Source organism: Centrocercus urophasianus, unplaced genomic scaffold, assembly GCF_019232065.1.
Source record: "Centrocercus urophasianus isolate 14NV4802_14NV808 unplaced genomic scaffold, USGS_Curo_1.0 seq_73, whole genome shotgun sequence".
Lineage (NCBI taxonomy): Eukaryota > Metazoa > Chordata > Aves > Galliformes > Phasianidae > Centrocercus > Centrocercus urophasianus.
This window is the reverse complement of record NW_024885344.1, coordinates 3,491,037-3,517,794: the sequence shown is the minus strand read 5'-3', so window position 1 is coordinate 3,517,794 and position 26,758 is coordinate 3,491,037. Positions and strand designations below refer to the sequence as shown.

At 42.9% G+C, this 26,758-nt stretch overlaps 2 protein-coding genes across 4 annotated transcripts in view; one reads left to right on the top strand and one right to left on the bottom strand.

The window, feature by feature from the left end:
• PWP1 (PWP1 homolog, endonuclein) overlaps positions 1 to 10,157 on the top strand; it is a 13,775-nt gene extending 3,618 nt beyond the window's left edge. For both annotated transcript variants that reach the window (XM_042837703.1, XM_042837704.1), the window contains 11 exons: positions 92 to 188; positions 657 to 767; positions 1,414 to 1,544; positions 2,447 to 2,520; positions 4,149 to 4,245; positions 4,899 to 4,960; positions 5,644 to 5,755; positions 6,232 to 6,322; positions 7,402 to 7,523; positions 7,990 to 8,095; positions 8,797 to 10,157. In XM_042837703.1, the coding sequence (XP_042693637.1) occupies positions 92 to 188; positions 657 to 767; positions 1,414 to 1,544; positions 2,447 to 2,520; positions 4,149 to 4,245; positions 4,899 to 4,960; positions 5,644 to 5,755; positions 6,232 to 6,322; positions 7,402 to 7,523; positions 7,990 to 8,095; positions 8,797 to 8,912 (1,119 nt within the window). In that variant the 3' untranslated portion in view covers positions 8,913 to 10,157. The remainder of the gene's footprint in view (positions 1 to 91; positions 189 to 656; positions 768 to 1,413; positions 1,545 to 2,446; positions 2,521 to 4,148; positions 4,246 to 4,898; positions 4,961 to 5,643; positions 5,756 to 6,231; positions 6,323 to 7,401; positions 7,524 to 7,989; positions 8,096 to 8,796) is intronic.
• Positions 10,158 to 10,189: 32 nt separating this feature from the next.
• On the bottom strand, positions 10,190 to 26,732 carry PRDM4 (PR/SET domain 4). Of its 2 annotated transcripts, none has more exons than XM_042837701.1 (11): positions 26,685 to 26,732; positions 25,158 to 25,291; positions 24,335 to 24,520; positions 21,121 to 21,921; positions 18,240 to 18,389; positions 16,861 to 17,000; positions 16,064 to 16,149; positions 15,191 to 15,318; positions 14,345 to 14,659; positions 12,703 to 12,871; positions 10,190 to 11,350 (listed from the first exon to the last, which is right to left on the bottom strand). In XM_042837701.1, the coding sequence occupies exons 1-11, from the start codon at positions 26,693 to 26,695 to the stop codon at positions 11,044 to 11,046; spliced, it is 2,427 nt and encodes an 808-aa protein (XP_042693635.1). In that variant the 5' UTR covers positions 26,696 to 26,732; the 3' UTR covers positions 10,190 to 11,043. The 2 variants fall into 2 exon arrangements, with proteins under 2 accessions (XP_042693635.1, XP_042693636.1); XM_042837702.1 differs by having other exon boundaries at positions 16,861 to 16,979.
• Between the last annotated feature and the right edge of the window lie 26 nt (positions 26,733 to 26,758).

The window sequence follows — 26,758 nt, the reverse complement described above, 5'->3', positions numbered from 1 at the left end:
TGTGTGTATGTGTGTGTGTGTATGTGTGTGTGTGTATGTGTGTGTGTTTTCTTTGCTTAACATGTGTTGGCCTCTCCTTTTCACTGCTCAGGATCAATATGAACAGGAGGACTTTTTGATTAAGCCCAACGACAATCTTGTCCTTTGTGGCAGAGTCGATAAAGACTACTGTAGTTTGGAGGTCCATGGTGAGTAATGTAGGATTTGTGCCTTACAGAGAAACCTGTTGGTTTTTTTCCGTGTGGATGTGTAGTAGATGAGGCTGATTTCTGGAGTCTTCAGCTTCCTCTGAAGTGAAAACTGTTCATCTGTTACCTAATGTCCCATGTTACTGAATCTGGACTTTATTTCTTTTTCTTGTTTCTATGAAATGAATGTTTCAACCTTTGTTGATGTGTCCTCATGTGGAAAATTGTGTGATGTCTGAATTTTGCTAACTTTTCACTTTGTCACTAAAGTACGCAGGGCAGGGTTAGTTTTGTGGGATTCTGTGAGCTGTAGCAGTACGTTGAGACTATGACTTCTACTTGGGAGCTCTGAACATATTGGAAACTTGCATTGTAGTGTAGTGTTTGCCATATCTTCTTTCTGCAGAGGTAAGCTGATTTTGGCTGCTTGCTTTTCCTCTTCACTGATGTCACATACATCTTTTTCAGTTTATAATCACGAAGAAGACTCATTTTACGTACATCATGATATCATCTTGCCTGCTTATCCTCTTAGTTTGGAGTGGTTGAATTTTGATCCCAATCCTGAGGAGTCATCAGGTAAATGACAAAGGATACTGTAATTGTCCAATAAAAGTATTTGTACTTGAAAAGTATGTAAATGTAATGTTGTTTCCTTCACTGAAACTGAAATAAACTGAAGATGTTAAGAGGGGAAAACTGAAAATCTTTTTTTTTTTTTTTTTTTTTTTTTTTCATTTGGTGATAAGTTACCTTAGTGATACTGGAATAACAAGTGTTGCAACTAAAATATTGGCTTAATTAGAAATAGTTAAGTTATTGTTAATTAGCAGAACAAAGCAAACTGTTTTTGACGTTTACAAGTGCAAGGTTTCAAATGAATCATGGCACAGCACTGTTGCAACATTCATCTATATGTATGTTTTTAGTAACATTTTTCGTATGGTGCTTTAATAGGGCTTGTTTGAACAGCCATGTGTACTGAAGGGGAAGTGTACTAAAGGAGCACATCAGTTCTCCTGGCAGCATCTGCTTTCAGCAGTTTTAAACTCGTCCTTGTCATTTATAGTAATAAAAAGTGTTCAAATAGAAAATTCTGGCACCATCCTAGAAATTTTACTTGAAGAAATATGTAGAAGTTGGGTTGCCAAATATGCTGTTTTGTAACTCTAAATATGATTGCATTTGTTGTTGGTTTGTTTTTTTTGTTTGTGTTTGTATGCAGGAAATTATGTTGCAGTAGGTAACATGACCCCAGTTATTGATATTTGGGACCTTGATATAGTGGACTGCCTAGAACCTGTCTTTTCTCTTGGGAGCAAGAAAGAGAAAAAGAAGAAAAAGAAAGGGAAGAAAGTAAGTATTGGTTGAATGGAGGAAACTTAGAGTGAGGATAATATTCTTACTACTTTCCTGTAATGGAAAAAAATAAAACTGTAGGTAGTCTGGTTTAATTCCCTCTGTTGTGTTGAAGGATGATGCCTAGACAGGTTACAGAAGATTATGTCCTGGCTGCATACAGGGGGCTGAAACTGGTATTTGCCTGTGACTCAGGGAGTTGAAATGGCATTGAGCAATAAGGAACAAGGTTTACTCTAATAAAATGCAGCTAGTTTAGATTCACCTCTGTCAGCTTTATTCATCTGAAAGTGAAGCATGTTTAAAGTAGTCATTGAGATAATATAGTGTGTGTACATAGAGCACACCCAGAGAGTGACTGAGTTATCAGAATTGCTATTAAAGGTAACCATTCGTAGATGCTACTTCAGCTTGAGACACTCATTGCTCTGTGCAGGGATAGTTAAAGCCTGGAGGAAGGAGGAGAGAAAGAGTGGGATAACTTATGGGTACCTTCCAAGTTGTTCTCCTAGAAAAATCCTTCAAAACTCATCCGTTTAAAATTAGAATTTATGGGAGCTGGTAATTAAAGCACCAAAAGTGCAGTTGATGGGGAAAATAAGTAAATGCCAGGAGAGTTTAGAAAGAAGCTGAAAAAGCTGCACGTTAGGTGGTGGAAATGAAATTTCTTCTACTGTAGCCTGAAGGGAGTAACTGGTTCTGTGAGCTCTCTTGCTGTGAATGGAGCGGTCTGAGAGCTGGGGTAAGAGAAGGTGCCTTGTTGCAGCAAGTGAGAATGATTTTAAAAGTGTAGTTGTTTGTGAAGGCATCAAGGAGTTCATGGTAGTGTGTTGTGCTGCTTGGTTTCCATTGAAGCTGTAATGTTCTGAAGTCTGCCTGTGCTGTATCTGCCTATGCAGGGTTCACCTCAGGAAGGGACAATGGAAGGACATGCTGATGCTGTTCTCGATCTCTCGTGGAATAAACAAAGCAGGTAAAGGAGCATTTGAAAAACAATGCTTGCAACATTGGCACAGTTAACCAGGCATGCTTTTTTCACTAATTCAAAACCTTATGAGGCGTAGTGCTGAACTTGAAAGCAGTTTTGAAATGAATCGGTTCTCAAAAATATTTGCCCCTTGAAAAAACAAAATGGAACAAAACTAGGACCAGATTTCTTTTTTATTTTTAAAATAAATGTTTATATACTGTTGCAGGTAGCTTTTATTTCCAAGTTGTCCAGATGAGGGCAGAGCTAAGGTGGTTCCAAGCCATTCAATAAAGCAGCTGCATTTAAGCCAGATGAACTAACTGGAATAGCACAAGGTCTGGGCCAGTCCACCAGTGACCTAAAACAGCATTTCAGGTATCTTTATAGAAGGTAGTCCTTGCTGTGTATTATTTTTCTCTGGCTTTTCCCTACAGCTGTGAAGAGAAAAGACTATAAAAGCCCTCATAGCACCGCTATAGACACAACTCTGACCTGTGGGAATTACCTGTTGCCTGAGTGAGTTAGCAATCAAGTAATGCTGTTGGAGGAACACAAAGCAGGCACATCTGTGGGGAGAGGTTAAGGATGATGTGCAGGCTGGAATAAAGAAGCCACTTGTTATTGCTTAGGTAGTTCGTAATGAATCAACTGTTAAAGTATTCTTAGGATGAGTCTTGAAACTGTCCCTGTGATAGATTTTTTTTTTTTTTTAATTTTTTTTCCTGCTGTCATAAATTCTCTGAAGATGCACACAATCAGTTCTACATTCTCTGATCAGCAGGTGTCAGCCTTTACTTAGAGCTCCTTGTTGTCTAGGCACCAAAGGAGGAAGCACGCTCATAGATATTCAATAAACGTGGAGAAGTCGTGCTCTTCCACTGTGCTGTCTGTTGATCTTAAATTATGCACGTGCACAGTGTGGTATCATTCCATCAGTCTGACTCAAACATAACTTTCATATTACTTAGAGCTGGTTGTCTTGTGATAGCACAGAGATAAGTCACAAAATTGCAGCTCCAAGAGCTAAAGTGTCTGGAATGTACAGTGCAGTAACACACTGGGTTATGAACTCCACGATACTGATAGAGCTTTCAGGAAATAAAAGTTGTACAGTGTTGGGTCTTTGTTAGTTATATAAACACTCAGATACTGGAGAGCTAAGTTTTTTTGTTAAAAATAGATTTGTCTGGATCTTGGCTGCAAGCGTATGCTTACAGACTGAAGTTGCATTAATGCTTGAAAAATACCATCTTTATGTCAAATGGAGGGAAGTGCTTCAAGTCTTTCTCACTTTGTTTTGCTCATGAAGTCATCCAGTAAGTTACATTTTTAAGTGCTGTGAGGAGAAGATCTAATTATGTAGACCAGTGTACTTGTGGGTGCCCCATCCGTGGAGGCTCAAGGCCAGGTTGGATGGGGCCCTGGGCAGCCTGATCTGATGGGGAGCAGCCCTGCCCATGGCAGGGGGTGGGGCTGGGTGGGCTTTGAGGTCCTTTCCAGCCCCAGCCATTTCATGGTTCTATGATACTTGATCTCCAAATCAGATCCTCCACGTATTTAGGATTTCTGACCATTATTAGGTTTTGTGTCTATAAGATTTTCTTAAACCTTATCTTTTGGCTTGTTATCAGGAATGTTTTAGCAAGTGCTTCTGCTGACAGTACTGTGATTTTGTGGGATATGTCTGTGGGCAAACCAGCAGCCAGCCTGACACTACACACAGACAAGGTACGTAATAATTAATGTGTTTATTTCAGTGTAAAACACAGAAAAAAATACTGCAGTTTTTTGTAGCTGCTCAGTACTGAACACATACAACAGCAGCTCTGTGGTTTTCCAATCAACTGTGCAGAATTCTTTAAATTTCTGAATTGGTTGCTTTTGCAACAACTATATTTGGTTTCAAAAGTGTTAATTAATACTTATCCATTAGAAAATCGTGGGAGACTTGCAGCAATTTCGTGGTTTGTTGTTTTTTAATGCCTTCTGTGTAAAAGCCCAAGAGGTTGGGAATCTAACAGTGCTGCTATGAAGCTTTAAAAAACAGGTCTCTGAGCATAGATCCAACTGTGAGCTTTGCTTAAGGAAACAGTGAGTGTTGCCTATAGTTTGTTCTAGGTAAGAAAGGTTTAAAATAAGTGATACCAAAATTCCATAGTGATGGATATTTGGGAAGTTAATTAATCTTGTAATTAGAACGTGGGAGTTAGTTATTCATAGCTATAACTTTGTTTTGCTGTTAGCAAAGTCACTGCCTTTGACAAAGGTAATAGTGATGGGTAGACAGTTGGACTGGATGATCTTAGAGGTCTTTTCCAGCCTTGGTGATTCTATGATTCTATCTCAATGCTTATTCTTTCATAAAATCTTCTGTCACCTAGGTCCAGACATTGCAGTTTCATCCCTTTGAAACTCAGACCCTTATTTCCGGATCTTACGATAAGTATGTCAGAGTAATGTTTGTCAATGTTACACTTAGCCCAATGTTAACGCCATTAATTTACCTCAGGTTTTCTTTTAATTTGCTTTTAAGAGTGCCAGTTTTGAGTAAGGTTGTTATTTCTTTCCAGTGAGGTAGCCAGATTTGTACGTGGCCAAAATACAGCTTTCCTTCCCTCTTTCTCAGCTTTGCCAAATATTTTCACCATCTGGACTGAAATTTTCTGTGCCAGGCATCTGCTCCAAACTGAACTTATTTCTTGATTTGTCTTTGTCTTTTCTGCAGTAGAAATGTACCTCTGCTCTTCCCCCTGTAAACTTTTCTGGGCTTTTCCAAACTGTAAGACTAGGTTGGGCTTTATGTTGTCTGGCTTGTGTTATGCACTTGCTATGCTGGAGGAGAACCCCATGTTGTTGGGAGCTGGATTCTACCCATTTTCCTCCCCAAAATTCCTTTTGTAAAAATAAGAAGAAACCTCCAAGCATTCAGACCAGCATCCTGATCCATTGTTAGCTCTCCTTTTGAACCCCTGGCCACCTACATGCCAGTACACTGTAGACCAGCAGACTGCCTTTGTGGATTCATCCTGTACAGCATCCAAGAACCACCTGTAGATGCCAGCAGTAAAATGAATTTCACAGAGTTCAGTTGTGATTCTGCTTTTTTCCTTTCCTGTTTTCCCACAGGTCAGCTGTGCTGTACGATTGCAGAAGCCCACAAGATAACCATCGAATCTGGCGGTTTAGTGGTCAGGTTGAAAGAGTAACTTGGAATCATTTTTCACCTTGTAATTTCTTAGTGAGTATACACTCTCTTCTTGGCCTGTTGGCTGCTTCACTTAAGCTGTGCTTTTGTATTTTCTCTCAGTATGATTACGCTTAACTTTGTGTAGGTCTGTGAGGCAGCTGTTAGATGGCTCCAAAGTTTGCACTGAGTTTAGAGACAAAAAGCTCAGTATTTCAGTGCTGAGCATAAGTTCTGAGCTCTGTAGTGCAGCCATATTCAGTGCAAAATACAGTTAAATTTGCATACGATTAAGATTTCCACAGAATTCACTGCAGTGTAGTTTATATACACAGAATAGTTCAAGCTCCAGATGTATGAAGTCTGACTTTGGAGGTGAAGAACTGTGTACAGGGGAACGTGTCTTGCTAAGAAGCAGTGTAAATTTGTCTCAGATGACAGGGGTTTAATAGAGAGTGGGTGTTGTTGCATAGAACGTTTTTAAGCAAATGACTACAGATGTTTGTTTCAAAGTATTGTGGTTTCCTTAGGCAAGCACAGAGGATGGCTTTGTGTACTGCCTGGATGCTCGCTCTGATAAGCCGCTGTTTACTTTGAAGGCTCATGACGAAGAAGTATCAGGTAAATTATGTGTGTGTTGTGTTTGCCCCAGTGGTGAGGCTTGTCTGGAAGATGTCTTCAGCTGATGTGACTGAGATGGTGGTGATTCCTTGCTTAACAAAAAAATAGTGTATAGTAATAGTGAGTAGCTGGCCCACGATGCCATCTGTGCTGAAAACCACAGAATGCCAGAATGGCTTGGGTTGGAGGGGACCTTAAAGCCCACCCACTGCTACCCCTGCCACGGGCAGGACTGCCACCCACCAGCTCAGGCTGCCCAAGGCCCCATCCAAACTGGCCTTGAGCCTCTAGGGATGGGGCACCCACAGCTTCTCTGGGTATCCCGTGCCAGTGCCTCACTGCCCTCTGAGTGAAATACTTCCTAATATCGAAATCTCTGCTCTTTTCGTTTAAAACCATTGTAAGCAAAGTATTTTAACAACAGTGAACTTGCCTCAGTGGATGGCATGAATAATAAGCATATTGAAACAGATTTGTTCATCTGGGATATCCTCATTTTGCTTTTTGGGGTGAGAAAAGACAGAAACTATGGAGTCTGGTCCAGGACTATGAACCAGAACTTCTCTATCCATAATATTTTATACTGGCATTTCACTCTGATGGTGACTTAGATGTGGCACATGGGAAGGTTTCCACACAGTCTGCTTTAGACTCCTTAAATCATTTGACCAGTGTAGAAACTTCTAAAAAGCAACTTGAAGGAAGTACCTGATTAGGTGAGATGTCAGTATGTCTCATCATCTCAGATAGCTAAAGAGATGGAGTTGAATGAAGAAAACTGCCTGGGGAAGCCAGATTATGTCAAGTGAAAAGCACAGCAGCAGCAGCTCTGCACTGTTACTGTCATTACACTGAGAGACAAAATAGGTCTACATGAAGTTTGCTCTCAAAAGGTTCTTCTGTTACTGTAGGGAGCAGTGGTAGCACAAAACTGTCATTAACTTTTTGCTTTGTTTTGCTGGAACTGAGTTTAGTGTGTGAAGAATATTAGGTTTGTTCTGCTTTCACTCTAAATGTGTCCTCAGCTCTGAAACAGTGATTGATTGATGCTCTTACACTGATGCATTCATATCTTCCAGGGCTACAACTAAGTAGTCAGGTCAAAGGGTGCCTTGTGACATCATCTGCTGACAAATACGTGAAAATTTGGGATATCCTGGGAGGCAAGCCAAGTTTAATCCATTCCAGGGATATGAAAATGGTAATCTTTGATTACATTTCTTGCTTCTAAGAAGGCATATGTATAACTGCTGAATCTGTTTTCTAATTTAAATCTTGTTTTGTGTAATGCCTTAAAGAAATAACAACAAAAACCCCACATCTGTGTACTCTGAGTAAACCATTCCTCATTATAACACAGTATTCAGTTGAAGACGTAATTGGCAGGCTGCTTTGAAGCCTTGGATCTGAATGTCAGATAGAGCATTCTGCAGTAGGACTATTAGTTTTCCATCATGCATCTTTTAAGGTTCAAGATGAATACATGATTTGTTAAATGTAATTAACAGCTCTTACAATGATTTTGTAAGGACACAAAGTCAAGTTTCAAGAGACAGAGAGCTTACATTTGTTATACCTTGCCCAGCAAAAGTATTTTCTAATGATAAAATCATTTTAACATGATATTTAGGAAAAAAAAACCCAAAACTTTTCTCCCTCCTTTCCAGGGTGTTCTCTTCTGCGCAGCTTGCTGCCCTGACTTCCCATTTGTTTTTGCCTTTGGAGGAGAGCGAGAAGGGCTGCGTGTCTGGGATATAAGCAGCATTTCTGCAGGTAATTTTCTCATTTTCTGGGATCTCAAGGCTCTGCCCCAGGGTGTATCTGTATATTCAGTAATGCAGTGTGGCTCTGAGTGTGACACTTCTAAAGAAGTACCCAAAGACTGAATGTTTTCACACAACCAGCTTAAAAATATCTTTTTTTTTTTTTTTTTTTCCATTTTGGAGATCTGTATTTGCCACAATTTATTTTCTTGTAACTGAAACAGAATACTCATTTCTCACAGTCTTCCTTTTTTTCTTAATGTTCTTGGTGTAAACAAGCACTGCACAGAAGTGAAGACTGGTTTTGATCAGTTGTCTCAGCTGCATGTAGCTAAATGGTGTGAATTTTTTGAGGCTTTTAAGAGCCTGATGGCACCCAGAGAGAGTAAAACCAGAAATAAATAATTTAAACTGTTTTGCTGTACAAAACTCATCCATTTCACAGTGCTTCAGTAAGGGAATTACACACAGGGAAACATCTAGGGAGTTTCCGGGGGAGAAATACCGTGACTTGTAATTCAATTATTGTACATGAGGAAACAGATTGTTCTGACTTGTAAGCTTACAACTCCCTGCTCTGGGTAATGGGGAAGGCTTTGAAACTGCATCAGGTGAGGATTTCCATTCTGCTGTATTTGCCTCGCTGTACTTGCTGCAGTGCTCTCGTCTCTGAGAAAGTAACATGGAAGCAATGCCTTACCTGTGTTGCAGTGAATGAAGTTTTTGGAAACAGAGAGAGACTTGTTCTGGCTGGTGCAAACTCTGTGGCTTGCAGCTCCTTGGCTGGTAGTAGCAGCAACAGTTCAGAGACGGCGATGGAATCGTGACGGACCCAACCTCACAAAATCAAAGTAACTGAAGGGACTGCAGCTCAGGTGTATTCTACCAATTCCCCTGTTTGGAGAGCGTTTGTGAAAGTGACTCGTGTTCAAACTGCAGGCTGCTTTGTCTCAAAGAAACACGGATACGTGGGTCAGCTCCCAAATCTGCAGTTGTGAGTTCTGCCTTTCTCACCAGCTTCAAAAGACTGAATTTCTTCCATATGCTTGAATTTACAATCCCTGAATTAGGGGCAGCTGGGTGTAGAGTTGATATACAAGACGAAATCGTATCCAGAAAAGCATTCTGCTGCTGTCAGAGGTTTGTCAAATACTGCAAAGAAGGTAAATATCTCCTGATGGTGTTAAGGAACAAAACTACACAACTGTTGGCTGAAATGTCAGACAGATGCTGGGAGAATTGGCAGCTGTAAATAGTCGGATAACTTATCCTTAATTTGTGACTGGATTGACTAAAATTCTTATACAGATTTTAAGCTTTTTCATATTTAAGTTTTTTTTTTTTAAATCTTTAAGAGTATTTCTTGGGTAGTATGTCTGAGTCCCTGAATAGAATTCGGGAATGTATCACTTGAGATCACCAAAATCAACCCAGAAACATCTCTGCTCTGTCCTACCATAACCAAGGGTTTCTTTCCCCTGGTTCCCTTTAAGTCAGTGGTTAGGTTGACACTCAGTTGATTTATAAGAGCAGGAACTTCTTCTTTAAGGCTCCTCACATTTAAAATGAGCACCAGGTGCCTTACTGTAGGCCAGAAGTTAAATCTCTTAACTCATGTGAGGTGCTTCCCTTGCCACCTATTGGAAGGTGGTTATTAAAGGTGTCTACTAAAGCACTAATGCTGCAAAGCCCCTATTATTAAAACAACTGCTCTCACAGACAGTGGGGTCAGTGCACACAATTTACAAGCTGTTACGGCTGCTTTCCAAGCTCAAACCACACAGACTTTAAAGAAACCAGGCAACACAGAGTAGAGAAAGAGGTACAACTGAAATGAGGCTGTTTATGGCAAGAATCTAACAGGGATAACCAAGCACCTTGTCAGGGAAGAGTTCAGCTCACTGTCCCCCCACTTACAGCAGAGACAAACAAGCCACAAAACCAACCTTCAAGGTTTAGAGACAAGTTGTTAGTCTTCTCTTTGGGGAGGCATTGCTGCCCCTGCCTTGTCCCAGGAATGCTTGAGAGAGGCAGATGATGGGGAAAAAAGTGCTTTTTTTTTTTTTTTTTTTCCAGAATGCTTAAATATTTAAAAAGAACATTAGAAAAGAGCCACATTTTTAATTTTTTTCCAAAAGAAAACAAGTGAATGAAATCCATTTTCATTCCATAAATAGTATTAGCAGCAAACCCTCCCATCTCTTTTGAGTGGTAAAAGGTTTACAGCACACAAGGATGTACTGTAAACGCTGTCTGATCACCTGTAAGCTTCTTCCCTACTGGTCTGTACAGTCCTTACTTCTTCACAACATGCTCTCGTGAATCAGAGTGAGAGAAGGTAATAACAAATAGCCCCTTTTTGGTTTTCTGAACACTGCTGTACTGGGATAATTGCTTTATCTACAACTGTTGATTCCACTGCCTCCAAACCAAAGCATTATTTTTTTTAGAAGGAGCCCTGAGCATTGACATTCTTTGCTCTGTGCCAAACCACATCCTTCAGTTAACAGGTATTAAAAAGATAAATACAACTAACTGCTACCACCATTTTTTTTTGGTCTTGTTTGTTTTTCTTGCTGTCAGGACTGTGGCAGTTAAGGAAAAGATGGCTTACAGGTCATGGCTGTTACTCAACTACATCTCTGGGTTGTGGCTCTTCCCTCAAGGATAATGCAAGGCGTGTTATGTATCCTAGCACAGAGTGGGTTATCTGAGTATGCACAGCATGTGTGGAAAAATCTGTTCCTCATATTTCCTTTCAAGCAACTGTTCAGTCTGAAGCACATGATCCATTCTCATTCAGTGTTTTGGCTGGAGTTTATTCAGTGGTGGTAGTGGGGAGACCAGAATGAAAGGAATACTCCTCATTTGACATATGCTGTTGACTGGGGAAATAAGGAAGAGAGCTGTAGTTTCTTCCTTCCCCCGTTTTAACATCCATGAGAATTTCCCTTTTCTTCATTTGTGTCCCGTGAGGGCATCACCAGTTGAGTAGACTCCATTGTTAATCCTACAGTCCTCAGTCCTCAGTGAGTCTATCAGTTCCTCCTCTGAATCCTCCTCTTCCTCCTCTGGGGCTGACAGACTGGATGTGGGGCCTTTACATATTTTTAAGTGGCGAGTGAGGTGATATTTGGTTAGATAAGCCTTGGTGCATTTTTCACAGACATAGTCCCTCTTTCCTTCATGTGAGTTGAGATGCTTCTTCAGATGATTTGTCCTCAGAAACAGCTTGTCACACTTGGGGCACTTGATCTGCCGTTCTCTGCAAGAGAAAAAAGTCAGTTTGCTTCTGCTGCAAGGCAGCTGATGTATTAAATTATAGGGAGGTGGGTGACAGTGCAAGTGGCAGAGTCAGTCTTGTTCCTAAATCTTGGTTCCAATGCATCTGAAGCAGAAATAACAGCATTACTACAACACTGACATGTAAATGCTGTTTTCTCTCAAAAAGCAGTATTTTTGCTCCCCTGGTGCCCCTGGCAAAAGTCAAACTTTTAGGACCAACTCTTAGCCTGCAACCAACCATTTATCTTTCCCGATGATAAATCAGACAAAAAAAAATATTCTGTAAGTTTTTTTGTTTGCCTTTTAAGTGAGACCAAACTCTGGTTAAGCTCCACGTTTTGGCAGGACAGAGGTGTTGCCATGGTGGAAGGGTGAGCCCCCCCTTCTTTTCACCCTGCACAAACAGGAAGGGAAGGGAAGAAAAAAAAAAATAATAAAAAGAACAAAGCTGCTGAGTGTTAACAAACCTCAGCTGTAAATACTAAGCTGAGGCTTACCAGACTGCAACAGTCAAATTGCACATGACTGTGCAAAATGCCTCCCACCAGTAGTGTTCCTCGCTTTGGCTGTAAGAACAAGAAAAGCAAATCTCTTCGTCTCTCTCATGCTTGCTGCACTATGCTGTTTCCTAGGCAGCAGGAAAGCAGCAACAGTCTGATTCCAAGTGCATACAAGAACCAGATGCTGAAAATGAAACAAGCAGAGGGATTAGATTTAGGCAAGCAGCCTTTACGGGAGGGACTCGGGACTGGAAGTAATTCCAAACAGGATGGAGAAAATGCTCAGAGCAGAGAGAAAGATCCGGCTTGGCAGGGCTGAAGGATTGGGTGAGACCTCCAGAGAAACAGAGGAGAGCCTGGGGGTGACATCTCCCTGCACAGAAGAGACAATTGCATAAATGAGAGTTGAGAGGGGAAATGATGGGTGGAGAGAAACAGCTGGCAACAGATGCATTCCCCAGGTACGAGAAGTAAGTAAGAGAAGTGAGTAAGAGAATTAGCTAAAATGTAAGGACTCATGTTGTGACTTGGAAACAGTTCTCAGCAGAGAACTAAACATAAATCAGCTGCAGTGATGAGCGCTCCAGAATGCTATTTCACAAGACAGGATGCATGCCTGGAATTTCCTTTGTCATTAAAAAATTGCAAACAAACACCAGAATAGTCCAGCAGCAGCAGCAGGCCAGTAATAAGGCATTTGTCCAGACTTACTTCTCCCTTATTTTAGAAGGTGAACCTGTGCTCCCTAGGCCAAAATATTTGCATATTGAATTCTCAGGCCGTTAAGCTTCATTACTGACTGCAGCCCAGCACATCCCCAGAGCTCACTTACTGTGTGTGGGTAAGTACGTGCTGCTTGAGGTCCTGCCTCCGCATGAACAGCTTTTCGCAGTAATCACACTTCAGATTCTTCTCCCCGGTGTGGATGACCATGTGTGATTCCAAGTGAGCCTTCTGGGTGAACGATTTGTCACAGAGGGTACACCGATAATTCTTCTGACCTACAATTACACACATATATCCACAGTCAGCGTGCCAAGAGGAAGTAAGCAAACAATCCCGACCACTCCTGAAGAACAAAAGTTTTACCCTGAAGAAAGGCAGATTCTTTATGAACAAAGCTTGTTTTCCCTCCTGCAGTTCTTTCAGACTGTGCATCAAGACCTCACCAGTTACAGTCTCTCTTTAGCTATGCAAAACAGGCACCTGACTTGACTTCATCATTCCCGCTTCCCACCCCAAGTCAAAAACAGCACTTCATGCTACTGTTTCCAAGCACTGAACCCTTCATGTGGAGTGGGGCACTGCACTTGGTCCCTTCTATTAAACATAATCCTGTTCTTGCAGTGCTTGCACCCATTCAGTCTTTCCTGCAGGACTCTCTTTCCACTGCTTGTCTACACCAACCCCATCTCCCTGGATGAGCCATTAAAGCCTGAACGAATATGCTAGGAAATTTTCCAGCAAAGAAGAGGAGGGTTATCCAACATAAATTCTCAAGTAAAAATAATGGTATCTCCTTTTTAATAGCAACCACCTAGTTACTGCACATCAGTGCATTCCCTTCTCTACTTCTCTCTTGAGTTGATATTTCAACCGTACTGAAAAAACAGGCAAAAATATCCATACTACCTCTTGCTGGACTGTACTTATCTACATCCTCTCCCCTCTCCTCACCCTGAGTTAAACACACTTTATTACTCCCTGTCATCCTCCTACAGAGCTGAAAAATTTCCCTTTTTATTTTTCTCTTTTTTCATTAATTAATCTTCTAGCAATTCTTCCTTTATATCCAAAGGCCCTAGTGATATTCAAATGCACACAGAGGCCATCAGCACGTTCAGACTTGGTGAGTTTTGATGAGTGAAATAGCTGAGTCTTACCCACTTCAGTCTGACCCCATAGTCACCAATTTCAGTCTTGTGCCATTTGCTTCCGATGAAAAATGAGTAACAATGAGGGGAAACAGCCCCACGTTTAAGTGGGCAACTGTCCACAGTACAAGCTTTTAAACCCAGTTGGCTTTTTTCCTCATAAGCAGAAGGGAACACTTGTTCTATCATAGCTGCCAACAGCAGAGCTGCTGTGAAGGAACAAGGAGATTCTGTCTTGCAAACGAAGCCTCACGGTTCTTCCCAACTGTAATGTACTGCAGCTCATCAAATGCTCTTTTAAGCACGGCACAATCAGGCATAACACAGGGCTAAATACCGTCCTACAAGCACTGAATCCATGTCAGTCCTATCCCACACCAGTCAGCACTCTTCAGTGATGCCTGGCCATTAGCTGGGCTCAGCACAGACCAAAGATCATTCCTACCCACACTCAGGATGCTGCTGATCTTACAGAAAGGGGGCAAGAGCTCGGCTTTACGGACACGAGCCATACTTTGCGAGCTGACCCAGGGATCAGAGAACAGGTCTTGCCTCAGTGTTTCCCCTTCAGAGGATACCCTTGAAGTCTCCAGCCCTCACCTGTGTGTATCTTGAGGTGCGTGCGTAAGTTGCTGGGATCACTGAAAGCTTTGCTACAGAAATCGCACTTGTGTGGCTTCATGCCCATGTGCCCCATGAAGTGGACGTGGAGCTTGGAAGGGGAGATAAAAGCCTGGGGGCACATGGAGCACTTCCACTTCCTTTCCTTGCCGTGGCCTGGCCCGTGGCTGCTGCTGTGGCCCTGACTGGGGAGGTGGCTGTGAATATGGCTGCTCAAATGGGCCTTGAAGTCCGCATAGGAAGCACATTCCTTTCCACAGTGGCAGATGTGCACGTCCGGATGTTCAGGGACACCTTTGGGCACAAAAACATCGCTTTCAGTGAGGCACAGCCAGGCCTAATTGGACAATGAACACGATCCACATTAGCACTTCATGGTAGTAAAACCAGTGAAGAGGTTTTCACTCCAGCTCCCTTCAGCTCCGATGTTTGCTTTCCAGCTTTTTCTATATAGGCCATTTGCACTACTTTAGAGGGCAAGTTTTGGATGGGTTGGAGCACCACTAAATCTAAATTAACACAACTAAAGTTGGGAGAGAGCAGGAAAACCTTTCAGTGAACGAGATACTCTTAACATTGGGTAGATAAAGAGAAGAAAATCAGCCCTTTTTCTACAAAGCTCCAATCTTGTGCTCCTGACCAGTGGAATTAGATAATTAAATATTTCTTTTAAGCGATGGTACTCCCTTTGTAATGAAATAGAAACTGTAATGCGCACTGCTGACAAGGAACATTAAGCACTCCCAAGTCACAGTACCCAGAGGTGGCACTAAAAGGAATTCATGCTGGGTTGTCCCTGCAAAGCCAATGAAGGCGAGTTCTTACCAAGCTGCCGTGCGTAATCCCGACTGTAATAAAAGAAAAGCTCGTGCTCAGGTGGGATGTCCCGAGAGGTGCAAAAGTAAATTTTTCCATCGTGAGGATAAGCCACCAGATTCTGCTCTTCCCGATTCCTACAGCAATATGGAGAGTTATGAAAAAAAAGTGCTCCAGGGATATTCAGAAAAAAAAAAAAAAAAAACCATAAAAAGGAAACTCCTATAAATAAGTAATGAGGAACCTCAGTGCTTGCCAGCACATTAAAAAAACAAACAAAAACAAACAAACCAAAATGTCTGTTACTTCAGTCATTTGTAGATTAGATGTTAGGAGGATACTATTTATTCAGAGAGTGGTGAAGAACTGGATCAGGTTGCTTAAAGAAGGAACCATTCCTAAGGAAGTGTTCCAGGCCAGGCTGGCTGGAGCCATGAGCAGCCTGAGCTGGTGGGTAGCAACTCTGCCCATGGTAGGGGGTTGGAATTGGGTGGGCTTTAAGGTCCCTTCCAACCCAAGCCATTCTATGATTCCATGAAAATAAATAAATCATCACTGCCTTCACAAATATATCCAAAAGGAATGAGATGACTAATACAAGCTAATACACAGCAAACTAATATAGAAAAGAATCTGGTTTAAAGCATTAGAACGAGGTTTTACTACAGCATATGTACTGGCTTCCCCAGAACTCTCTCCATTGGGTACTTTGTTTCACTGTTCTTCACCCATTCCAAGATGCCTAGACGCTTCCTGCGGGTCCCCTGATCCTGAGTTCATGACCTATCTGGGTAGTCAGCACGACAGGCTGAGTCATCTCCAGCACAGCCTCCTATAAGCCCAGATTCCAAAGACACTTAGCATGGTAGAGATGGCTCTCACCTGGCTTTGCGTACAAACATCATCCAGTTACATTCAGTTTCATCAGTTGTAATGATGCAGAACTCCAGGACACCATTGTGATAGATCTATCAGAATACAAAAACAAAAGGCAATCTTAGGATAAAACACAGCAAACAACACAGTGAAAGAGCTTCTTTCTCTCAGAGAGGACTGTTTACCTAGAGCATGCCAGGAGGTCTCTATTGCCGCTGTCAAGGCCACAGCCCTGTTTTTATTCCTTATTTCCCCTTCACACAGAAATCTTGGCATCTCTGCTATCCAGGAGACTAGAAAAATTATTTATCAGCATCCTTCCCACTCATCACCTTCAGATCCCAGCAGAAATGCATCTGGTTATTTTTCTTACAAGCCAAATCTTGTAAGTAATGCTGTCTGGGCAAACAATACCTGCTTTATTTATAAAGATCAATTTTGTTTTCTCAGTATGAAATGATGTGGCAAAGAAACCTTTGAAGCAGCTTTCCTACAACAAATGATTTATTGCCAGTGGAAACTTTCAATAAACAACAATACAAAACAAACAAGTGCTGCCTAGGAATGTACAATCTCTGTTGGCACTTCACATAAATACGGGAAACCACAAAGGCATTAAAAGAAGCTCCGTTGTCAGGATTGATTACCAGAATACTACATGACACAGAGCTGTGATATGCTGATACTAAGTGTTAAGCAATCAAACTGCATCAGTTTCAGGTTTTGGCAAGGATGATAATGCACAAGCTGCTGTGTCATGTGGTGTCTTTCATCAGAGAAAGGCACGTCGGGCACCCACTGACCTTCCAGATGTGACTAGCTGCTTTGTCTGTCCAGTCAGCCACCTCCAGAGAATGGCTCTGCTGCCCAATCAGAGGTCCAAAACAAGTTCTTACAGGAATGGTTTCTCGTGTCCACACACCTATCAGTAGAAGACCAACATCTGCAGAAATCAATGATTTAAACAACTAAGAACGCTTAACAGAAAAGTGGGAGATTTAGGAGATAATGCTCCGAGGGTAATATCTAGGCATAAGATCATCAAAGCTTCTATTTCACATGTAGAGCACACCTAATGCAGAGACAAGAACCACCGCCACCACATGACACTACTGGGAGCCGCTTTGTTACAATTGCAAATCTTCATGTGTTTGCCAAAAGCAAGTCATTTACTTTTTAGTAAGCTACAAAACTAAGATCCTCGCCACTTGTACCAATTAAAGTTTTCGTGGCACTTTCTGCAGAAGCAGAAAATACTAGTTTCAGTAACTACATTTCGCCTACCTAATCCCCAGGAATTTCCAGAATTGTTGCTGGGCATTGTTAAGCAGCTTCTGCATTTCTCCCCAGAGGCAGCTGTATTTCTGTCATGGGCAGAGGGATTCCTGCATGTACATTATTTATTATTAAACATTTATATAGAGAGAGATCTACATGAATACACTGAACAGCTTTCAGGAATAAACTGGAAACTAGTGGAGCTTAAAAAAAAACAAAACAAAAAAACCACAACAGATGTAATCTACTCTCAACAAGCAGTAACACTAAGCAAGCCAATAATCACATTCTTCTTTAGCCTTCAGATCCTTAGAGTATTACACTGTATTCTTCGATTTCCAGGAGACAATGGTGTGTAATACTGTTACAAGGTCCACATCCAATGACAAGGTCAGTCTATGTGCCCAATGTAGATGAAGGGGGGGGGGGGGGGGAAAAGAAGAGGCACTTTTGATCAATTCTCCAATGAGAGCATCCAGAAGACCCAAAGGTAGCAAACAAAGCTGATAAACAAGCAGGCAGAAATATCTTCCATTATTTCTACTTGTTATCTTCCCCCAAGCTGCAATTGCTGTGTTTTTTTTCTTATCAGCCCTGCACCCAGGAGATTTAGCACATGATAAAAATAAACATCATACCTTGCTGGCACTTGACCTTATCAAATGTTACAGTAATACTGTGTGGCAGCACCCCTACAGTCTAGCTGAAGTCTAAAAAGTAACCAGGCACAAGAAGTTCTTGCACATTCAAAAAACAAAAGAAGCCAGGGTGATTATAGAAGAGGGAACCACTTCTCTCTTGCGGTGTTTTTTTTCCCCACATTCAAATCCCCACAGTTTTGCATTTCAGGCAGTGAGCATATTTTAAACTACCGCACAGAAGTACACAGTAATCTGATTCTTACCCACTTCAGCTCCCATGAGAGACTGCCGTAGGACAAGCTGCTTAGGGAGAGAAAGCCTGGCTCGGCTCTCTATTGGGGTGTCTGGGACAAAGGTGACAGGTCCATGGTCAGGGCAGTCTGATGGATACGCCTTGTCACACAGCGTGCACCCTGCAGAGAGAGGAAAGGACAGCAGGCATTAAAAGGATGCAACAGCCACTGAACTGCAACCAGCTCCCTGTCAATATGTTATAGATCAGCTTCTGCCAAAGGCTGCTTCTATCTTGTTTAACTCAGCAGCTTTGGGAGCTTTTGCTCAGAATAGTGCGTGCAATTTTATTACGGTCAGGTGGGCACCAACATACATATCACTGTTCCTATCAAATTCAGATCAAACATGCTGATCCCCACCTGCCTTCCTCTTCACCGAACTACAGCAAAACTGAGGGTGTTTTCCCCAGAGCTGGCAGTAAGGCTCATGGGAGAAAAGCCACGTTCACTCTGATCACAAGTGACATAACCTCTAATGGAAGGTAGGAAAAGCCAAGCCACAAGCTTTCTGACTGAGCATGGTTTTTGGATTTACCAGGAGCACAAGAATTTTATGGCATGGAGAACCTCAAGGATATTCATATACAGGGACGGTAAGGTTTTCTTCCTCAAGTTTTTCTGTTTTTGAACCCACAAACGCCCTTATTGCTGCTTAAATTCAGACAGTGCACTGTTTCTTTTGAAGGACCCACTGCAATACACTCACAGAGTACACCTTTACAAGATGCTACTGAATGGAACAAATCAAGTGTCCAAGAAGAGTCAGCATCACCCCCTTCCCAGTCCATCACCTGGCACACACAGTGCCAAAAAGCAAAGCACTGTAAGTCCTTAGTCCAGTAACTTTGGGCAAAAACACATCATAAAATGCTCTCACCTCAAAAAAGGATGTCACTTTAATTCTCCACAAATGGAGCAACCTCAGTAAACACACTCCTGATAAATCACTTATCTTCTAAATAAAGGTCCTCAGCTGATAAAGTCAGATCTCCACAGAGACCTTCTTCAGTCCTTTGACAGCTCAAGTGCAGTTGTTTAAAACACCTTATCACAGAAGTGGTCTTCAGTACGCATAAACAATAGGTCCATTATTAAGTCTTCAGAAGGTTTTTGGAGAGAGATGTGAGCATACCAGAATCTGATTCTGTACAAAGTACAGTTTGAGCAACTATACAGTTACAGCCAGTAAGGCACTCAGGATACCATCAAGCAGAGCTTATATAGAATTACTTCATGTATGCAGATGACATGTAAGAGTACAGCGGCTACACCTGACCCAAGTAACAAGAAATACTATTTCTAATACTAGCTCTTAAGCCTTGCCTACCAAGCACCTCTGATTTTAAAGAAGTTCTTCATTTCACAACCAATTTGGACTGTAGCAAATGCACACCTTTTTCTTCCTGCTTAGGAACAGTGTAAAAAGTTTTCTGAAAAACTTTTTTTTTCTGCCTTCTCAGTGATGAAAAACCATCAAGAGATTCTGATACAATTCTTCTTCCTTACTGTCACTTGCCTGGACACAAAGCCATGTTTTATTTAGGAAAAGCTATAAAAGAACAAATTACAACGCAAACCTTCCCTAGCCAAAGATTCGTGTGATTTGAAATATAAATCACATAGCATGCAGTAGCCACTGTAACATCCTATCAATGAGGAACACCAGCTGGGAAACAGCTTAGGTCTCAGGAGTGATAACAAGATTCTCATCAGTGTAAATAATTGACTTCATCACAATCACGTTGTGTATGACGGTATTTTGATCATTTTGTCTTCAACAGGCAACAGGCATTAGCGGGAAATCCTGAGTGCATCAATGGCAGAACTTCTCATCTAGGAGTTGCAGCTTTATTACAGCCTAGAGCCATCTGATTTTAAGTCAGAGCTTATTACACAGAACAAAAATTTTAATTCAAGTACCTGCCTAGACTCGGGAGACTACACATTAAACTGCACCTCTCCCATTGCTGATCAAACACTATTTCTTTCAATTCCTTAAACATTTTCTGCAAGCAAATCTTGTCAGAAGACAAGCAGCTGCAAGTCCAGTTCATGTGCAAAAGTGGTGGTCAGCAACGCTACCACAGCTGACAGAACTGAACATAAACACCACTGGCCTTACACTTCAGGGGCAGGAAGCCATATAGGTTGCAGGTAGAAGTTCAACTCTGCATCCCCAGGAATGAGAACTTGACAGTTCTCAAACACAACTCCTTTAACTATGAGAGGAGTAAGAGAGTGCAACGTCCGCTGCTTCTCTTTTCCTAAACCAGCAACTAACTTGTGTACTGAGATCCTTTGATGAGAATAATTAGAAATATTAAAAACTTCCCTCCCTCTTCCTGCTCTTTTTTTCCAATAGATCCTGTTGAGAACAATTCCACAGTGACTGTTTGAAGTTTAATAATAATTTTATGAAATGACACAACAACAAACTCAACAGCTAGACCAGTCGGTGAAATGCACAGCTCGTATTGTTGGTTTTCTTCTTTAAGCAGAGAAAAATGAGTCATTTGTCATGTGACTTTGAGAAACAAGAGCAAAACAAGATATCATTTGCAAAGGACAGCATCAGCGTACCCACAAAAGGCATGATCGTAAAGAGCTAAACTTCCAACCTCAAGGGAGCAGGGGAAAGTGATACAAAGAGAACAATGCTATAACACTCTAGTGTGTCTACTGTTTGGAGGTTAGTCTACCCCTGTCAATATTCCAATTTCTGAGGACTTGTTAAACAGCTATATTTCTTCCATCAGAAATCCATAAGACTGACGACAAGAGTTAGATTATCCCTCCCGACAACAACTGCAAAACAACTCCCGCCCAAAGAAAGCAGCAAATGCACACTCACATATGGTAAACAAGGTTGCCATGTTCTCCTTGTTTGAATTGGAGTCTTCCATTTGCAGAGAGGACGGTACGAAGGCAAGATTGTCTGCGGACACATCCACGTGACCCGGCCCCATGGCTACTTCCTGATTTATGGAAGACACCGCCACTGGCTCGAGGCTGAGGCCCACTTCGTGCAAGGCTACCGAATCCAGGGAAGCGAGGTTGTGTGAGGTAGAGAGTGCCACGCTCACAGAGTTGGTGCTCATGGCCACGGTATGAATGGAGTCATTTAGTGTGCTGTCCGACATCCCTGCCACCCGCCCAGCGATGTGGTCGGGCTCCATGACGACAGGGACAGGGAGTTCCAAAGTGCTGCTGTGAATGGGGATGACACCGCCGTGCCCCACTGCGTCTGGCGTCAAGTTGCTTCCCACCGTGTCTACGGCCAAAGGTTCATGGCTCCGGGAGCCATTTGGGATCTGCGAATGATCCCTGGCTACGTCGTCCATTGTAAGCTCCTCTGTCATCCCATCCGTAGAGATGGGGCTGGTTACCCTCGAAACACTCTCCATAGTGATTGCACTATCCAGAGCTACCTCGTGGCTGTCGCTAGGATGCATGTTTTGAGCACCGTGTGCATTGACTGCGCGGGAGTCCATGGGCACGATCCCTGGTTCCAGCCCCACGGTTCCACTGGGCTGGTAGGGGTCCAGGGCTGAGGGATTGCTGGGCACTGACAATGCTGGATTGCTATCAACATTTATAGTGTTGGGATGGATGTACTGAGGCGGAGGTCTGTCAGCCAAATAAGATAAGATACCTGGTAGAAAGAGAAGGGAGAAGAGGTAAGACGTCATCAGTTCTCAAATCTTAAGCAAAAATACCCCATCACTGCAGTGTAGTACATTAAAACTAAATCCCTACCAGTGTGTTCTGGCTCAGCTCCTGCCAATACAAGGAGACACATTCTTTATATTATGCCCAGTTAAAAACCTGCCTCATAAATGTATGCCAGCCTGACACTTCTTGCCAAAGTATCTTTTGACAACAAAAAAAGACAGAGCTTCCATCCAACAAAGTCTCTGGTTATCTGCTAAACTCTAGTCATTTGTCTCCTAGCTATTTGTCAAAGAACCACGTTTCTGGCAGCATTTAGTCTAGACTCCTCAGCACACTGATCGAATCAGAAAAGGCTCTTTGCATTTTAGGCATAGTTTTTCATTCTTAAGAACCAGCCCAGAAGCAATGAAGGATTTCTAGTGGAATCTAATATTTGATTAAACCCTGGTTCATCTTTGCTAGAAGTAGAAACAGTTCCCCAAGATACATCCTTTTCAGCTCAAGTATTTAAACTGTAACAGTAACTACTTCCTTGCTCTATCACTAATTACACCTCCCTCCATCTCAGAGCTCATCAACTGCATTTCTGAAAGACTAATGTCTCTCAAAAGTATCTTGCATCACCCTCTCTTTTTCCTTAGAAAGGAAGTATGCTGTTTCTCCTTATAAACGATAGACTGGTTAAATTTAAATTAGAAACTCTAACATCTTTTCTGGTAGTTCAGGAAAGCTCCTAAACAGCAAATAACCTCCAGATTTAAGATACGAAGAAACACTGAAGAAATTACTATATTTACATAGCATCCACTTCTTCAGTTAGTCAGAGCTGAAAAAATCTTTGGAGGAAATTCGTTGGCACAATCAAGTAAACAGTGCCTCCAGTGTAGACAGAAAAAGATTTTGCAGATTCTGCAAGATCACAGCACGCTTCTTTTTGGCCTTGAACCCTATGAGCCATTTGTACTGTAAAAATTTTCCATTCCAACACATCCGGTATTGTAAGCATGAAATTATGGTTACTCTTTCTGCAACATAACCCCCCAGAAATGGCTAAGTGAAGAAATTAGTGGTAAATGGGTGGCTAATTTGATCAGCTGCATCAAACACTTCTACAAGCGATGCTGCCCTGTTGCCCAAACAAGGAGGATTCTTGAAGGCAGTAAGATGACTGACAGAAGAGCTCTATAAAACATCAGACTAAACATCAAGTAGGCTAGGGAAAAAAAAAAAAAAAGCTAAAAAAAAAAAAAAAAAAAAACCCCCACATTTCTGCATGAATTCTACCAGCTCAGAAGGATGACAAATACCTCTTGCCCTCAGATCCACTGCCTTCTCCTCTACTCTTTGCCCACAAAATGGCAGGCATGTAAATGCAGCAGGGAAGGTTACTACTAAGCAGCTGACAAATCCAGACATGAGCTGTCAGGTAGCCGGACGAGATCTGGGCTGCTGTATTTCTTTTCCTCATGCAAGGCTGAACCAACAACACCCACAGGGTGACCTTGAAGTTTATCTAACCCCTGCCACCCTGTCAATCTTAGCTACAAAACAAAACAAGGTCTACATTTTACAGCTCAGTTTTCCACGTCCTGATATAGTAACATATAAAATTCTACATTTTTACTCTAGTATGCATGCTAAGAGGGATTCAAGATAGATATCAATATATTTGGCAACCAACTATGAACAAAAATGAAGAAAAAACTACACCATGGACTAAAGAGGGGGGAAACAGACTATATTCCTTAACTGCTGGCTTGCTCCTTTTGAGCACTGAAGTACTGTAACCATTTTACACACATATCAAGTGCTACTTAAGACTACAGAAAAACAGCAACAACAAGAAGACAGCAGCAGTTTTCAAACTCTACCAAGATATATGACATCAAAATGAGGTATTCCTTGCATTCTGATCTTAAAGCAGGAGTAGTAAGAGATTCAGTTTAGAATCATAGAATGGTCTGGGTTGAAAAGGACCACAATGATCATCTAGTTTCAACCCCCTGCTATGTGCAGGGTCGCCAACCAGCAGACCAGGCTGCCCAGAGCCACATCCAGCCTGGCCTTGAATGCCTCCAGGGATGGGGCATCCACAGCCTCCTTGGGCAACCTGTTCCAGTGCGTCACCACCCTCTGTGTGAAAAACCTCCTCCTAATATCTATATCTAATATCATCTATCAATAAGTTTGAGTAGCTTATCTCCTACAATTCTCTTCATATACATGTATACACATACAACAGCAGAGATCTGAAAGTGAAGCTCTGTAAATGACACATCAGACCACAAGAAAACTTAAGTTCTGCAAAATGTTTCAGTTGCTTCAGAACAGAAACCAAGGGGCTCTTAAAAAAATTTCTCTTTGTTTCCACCCACCAGCAGCAGACCACTCACCAGGTAGAATGTGTCTGAAGTAGCTGCTCTCCAGGTGAGGGTATGGCGGTGGAGGTAGGGTGTAGTTTCTCTCTGGTATACCACACATCACTCCTCGATCCCCAATACCCATTGGGAGCATCAGAGACAGAGCAGAGGGCAAGGAACTCAAGGAGGGGCCCAAGTTTGGAATTGCAACCGGCAAACCTGTGAAAGAAAACGCCCATTTAAATTCAATGAAACTACAGGAGCTTATGGAAAACAAGTTAACAAAGGGGTTACTAATTCCTCAGCTCACTGTGGAAGTAAAACATGGTGCTGTCAGCATAAGGTGACGGGCTTCAAAGAAAGGATCACAGTTATCACAGCACTGAGGGATATGTCTGCACGTGGTTAGATCTTCCTTTGAACACACCAAGTAAGATTTGAATCTACTTTGCAATTGTAATGGACTTGTGTCTGTGCAGTCCCCTGAATGAACACCTAGGAAAATAGTTTTGCTTGATGGATGAAAAAATATTTTCATCAGAGTAAAGATGGACTGAAACGAAGGCAGATTTGCAGTGACAGTGACAGGTCATATTTCAAAGGACTCTGCAGTCACACACCCATCCACAATATAAAAAACCCCACTGGAACTAAATGAGACCTTCACTAAGGTATAAGCCTAGTAAGCACACATCCCTCTTGTCTTCCCATATAAGCAACTGGGTTATGGTCTATCTTTTCACAGTTCTATTACTTGCAAAAGACATGACACTGCTTACCCAGTTATGAACTTTCACAAGACAATAAAATGAAGAGTATCAGCTGCAATACCCTTAATAGGAGCATTTCCCATTACCTGGTGCTGGTATGGCGTTGTGAGTGGGTGATGCTGCCAATCCCAGGTGACTCCCTGAGACAGGCAGGGCATTGCCGACAGAGGACGAAGTCAGCTGGTCCATCCCTACAGGACTCAAGTTCATTTCATTCATTCTAGAGGGCAGGGAACAGAGAGCGGAGGTCAAAAAAAGAGAACCAGAAACAAGAGCATTCTCGAGTACTGACTGCACTGTGTGGAAGAAGGGCTGAATAAACACAAACTCAAACCAGGTACTGACACATAAAAAGTCTGTCTTAGAAAGCAAAGCATAAAATACATCTGCCACTCACACTGTGATCATGCCATGGCCATATTACAAAATCATAGAATGGCCGGGGTTGGAATTGACCTCAAGGACCATGAATCTCCAACCCTTCTGGAACATGCAGAGCCACCAACCTCCCCATTCAATACTAGACCAGGCTGCCCAGGGCCCCATCCAACCTGGCCTTGAACACCTCCTGGGATGGGGCATCCACAGCCTCTCTGGGCAGCCTGTTCCAGCACCTCACCACTCTCTCTGTAAAGAACTTAATATATTAGTCTCATTTGATAGCAGTGACCGAGAGTAGAAAGCCAGATCAAAAAGACAAATCAGAGCATAGCGCTTTGCCTTCGATCCAGAATACAAAAAGTCTCATTTCTTCCAGTCGAAGCCACTGTAAATAAAGTATTGTAATGGCAGATCAATCTGCAAGCTGAACGTCACAATTACTTGGACAATATCACCCAATTTGTATTTCATTATGCCTGTACTTCACATCTGAAGATTAAAACCAGGTGAAGGGAGGGGGGAAGATGGCTTAAAATCGGTAACGGACACAAAATCCCCAATTCCAAACCTGGCCCACAGTGACAAGAGCCACCTCTGCAGAATAGCCATTTTACAGAGATTTATCAGCCTAGTTCTGAACTGGTTCGTGTTCTCACCTTATTGAAAACCGGCACCACGGGTGACACAACCTCTGGCCGAACGGCTGCACCTCCCGAGCCACTCAAGCAGCTGTAGAGCTGCAGAAAGGGCAGGGGCCGCCCAGCAACCCAAATCCCCAGACAGCGGAGAAGCCAGCCGTCACAGGGCACACCACTGGGCGTGATGCCGCACGAGTGGCCCGAACCGGTCCTCGAGTGATTACCGACGGGACACCGGCGTCGCCTCCAGCTGCGGGCAACTCCGCGAGCCTTCGCTCTGCCCATCGCGGCACCGCCGCCCGCCCACGGGCTCAGCGAACAGCGCGCCCGAGCACAGCTACGCGACCGTGATGGACCGCGGGCCTGGAAGCGGGGAAGAACAGCCGCAGCTCACGCAGGCCCCGGCTCCGACCCCGCACGCGGGGCTGCCAACGTTAGTCGCGCTTCAGCTCGGCTCCAGCGCGACGCTCCGTCCCACGGCCCCACGGCCCCGGCGGGGCGGCGCTGCGCGGCCGGCATCCCGTTCCCCCCTCCCGTGCCAGGCCCGAGCCGCCCGCGCATCTCCCCAGGCCTCTAAGCCCCAGCGCCGCTCACCTGGGGTACATGGAGCCCGGCGGCGGGGCGGGGCCTCTCCCGGCGGCGGAGCGGCCGCAGCCGCATCGGGGCCC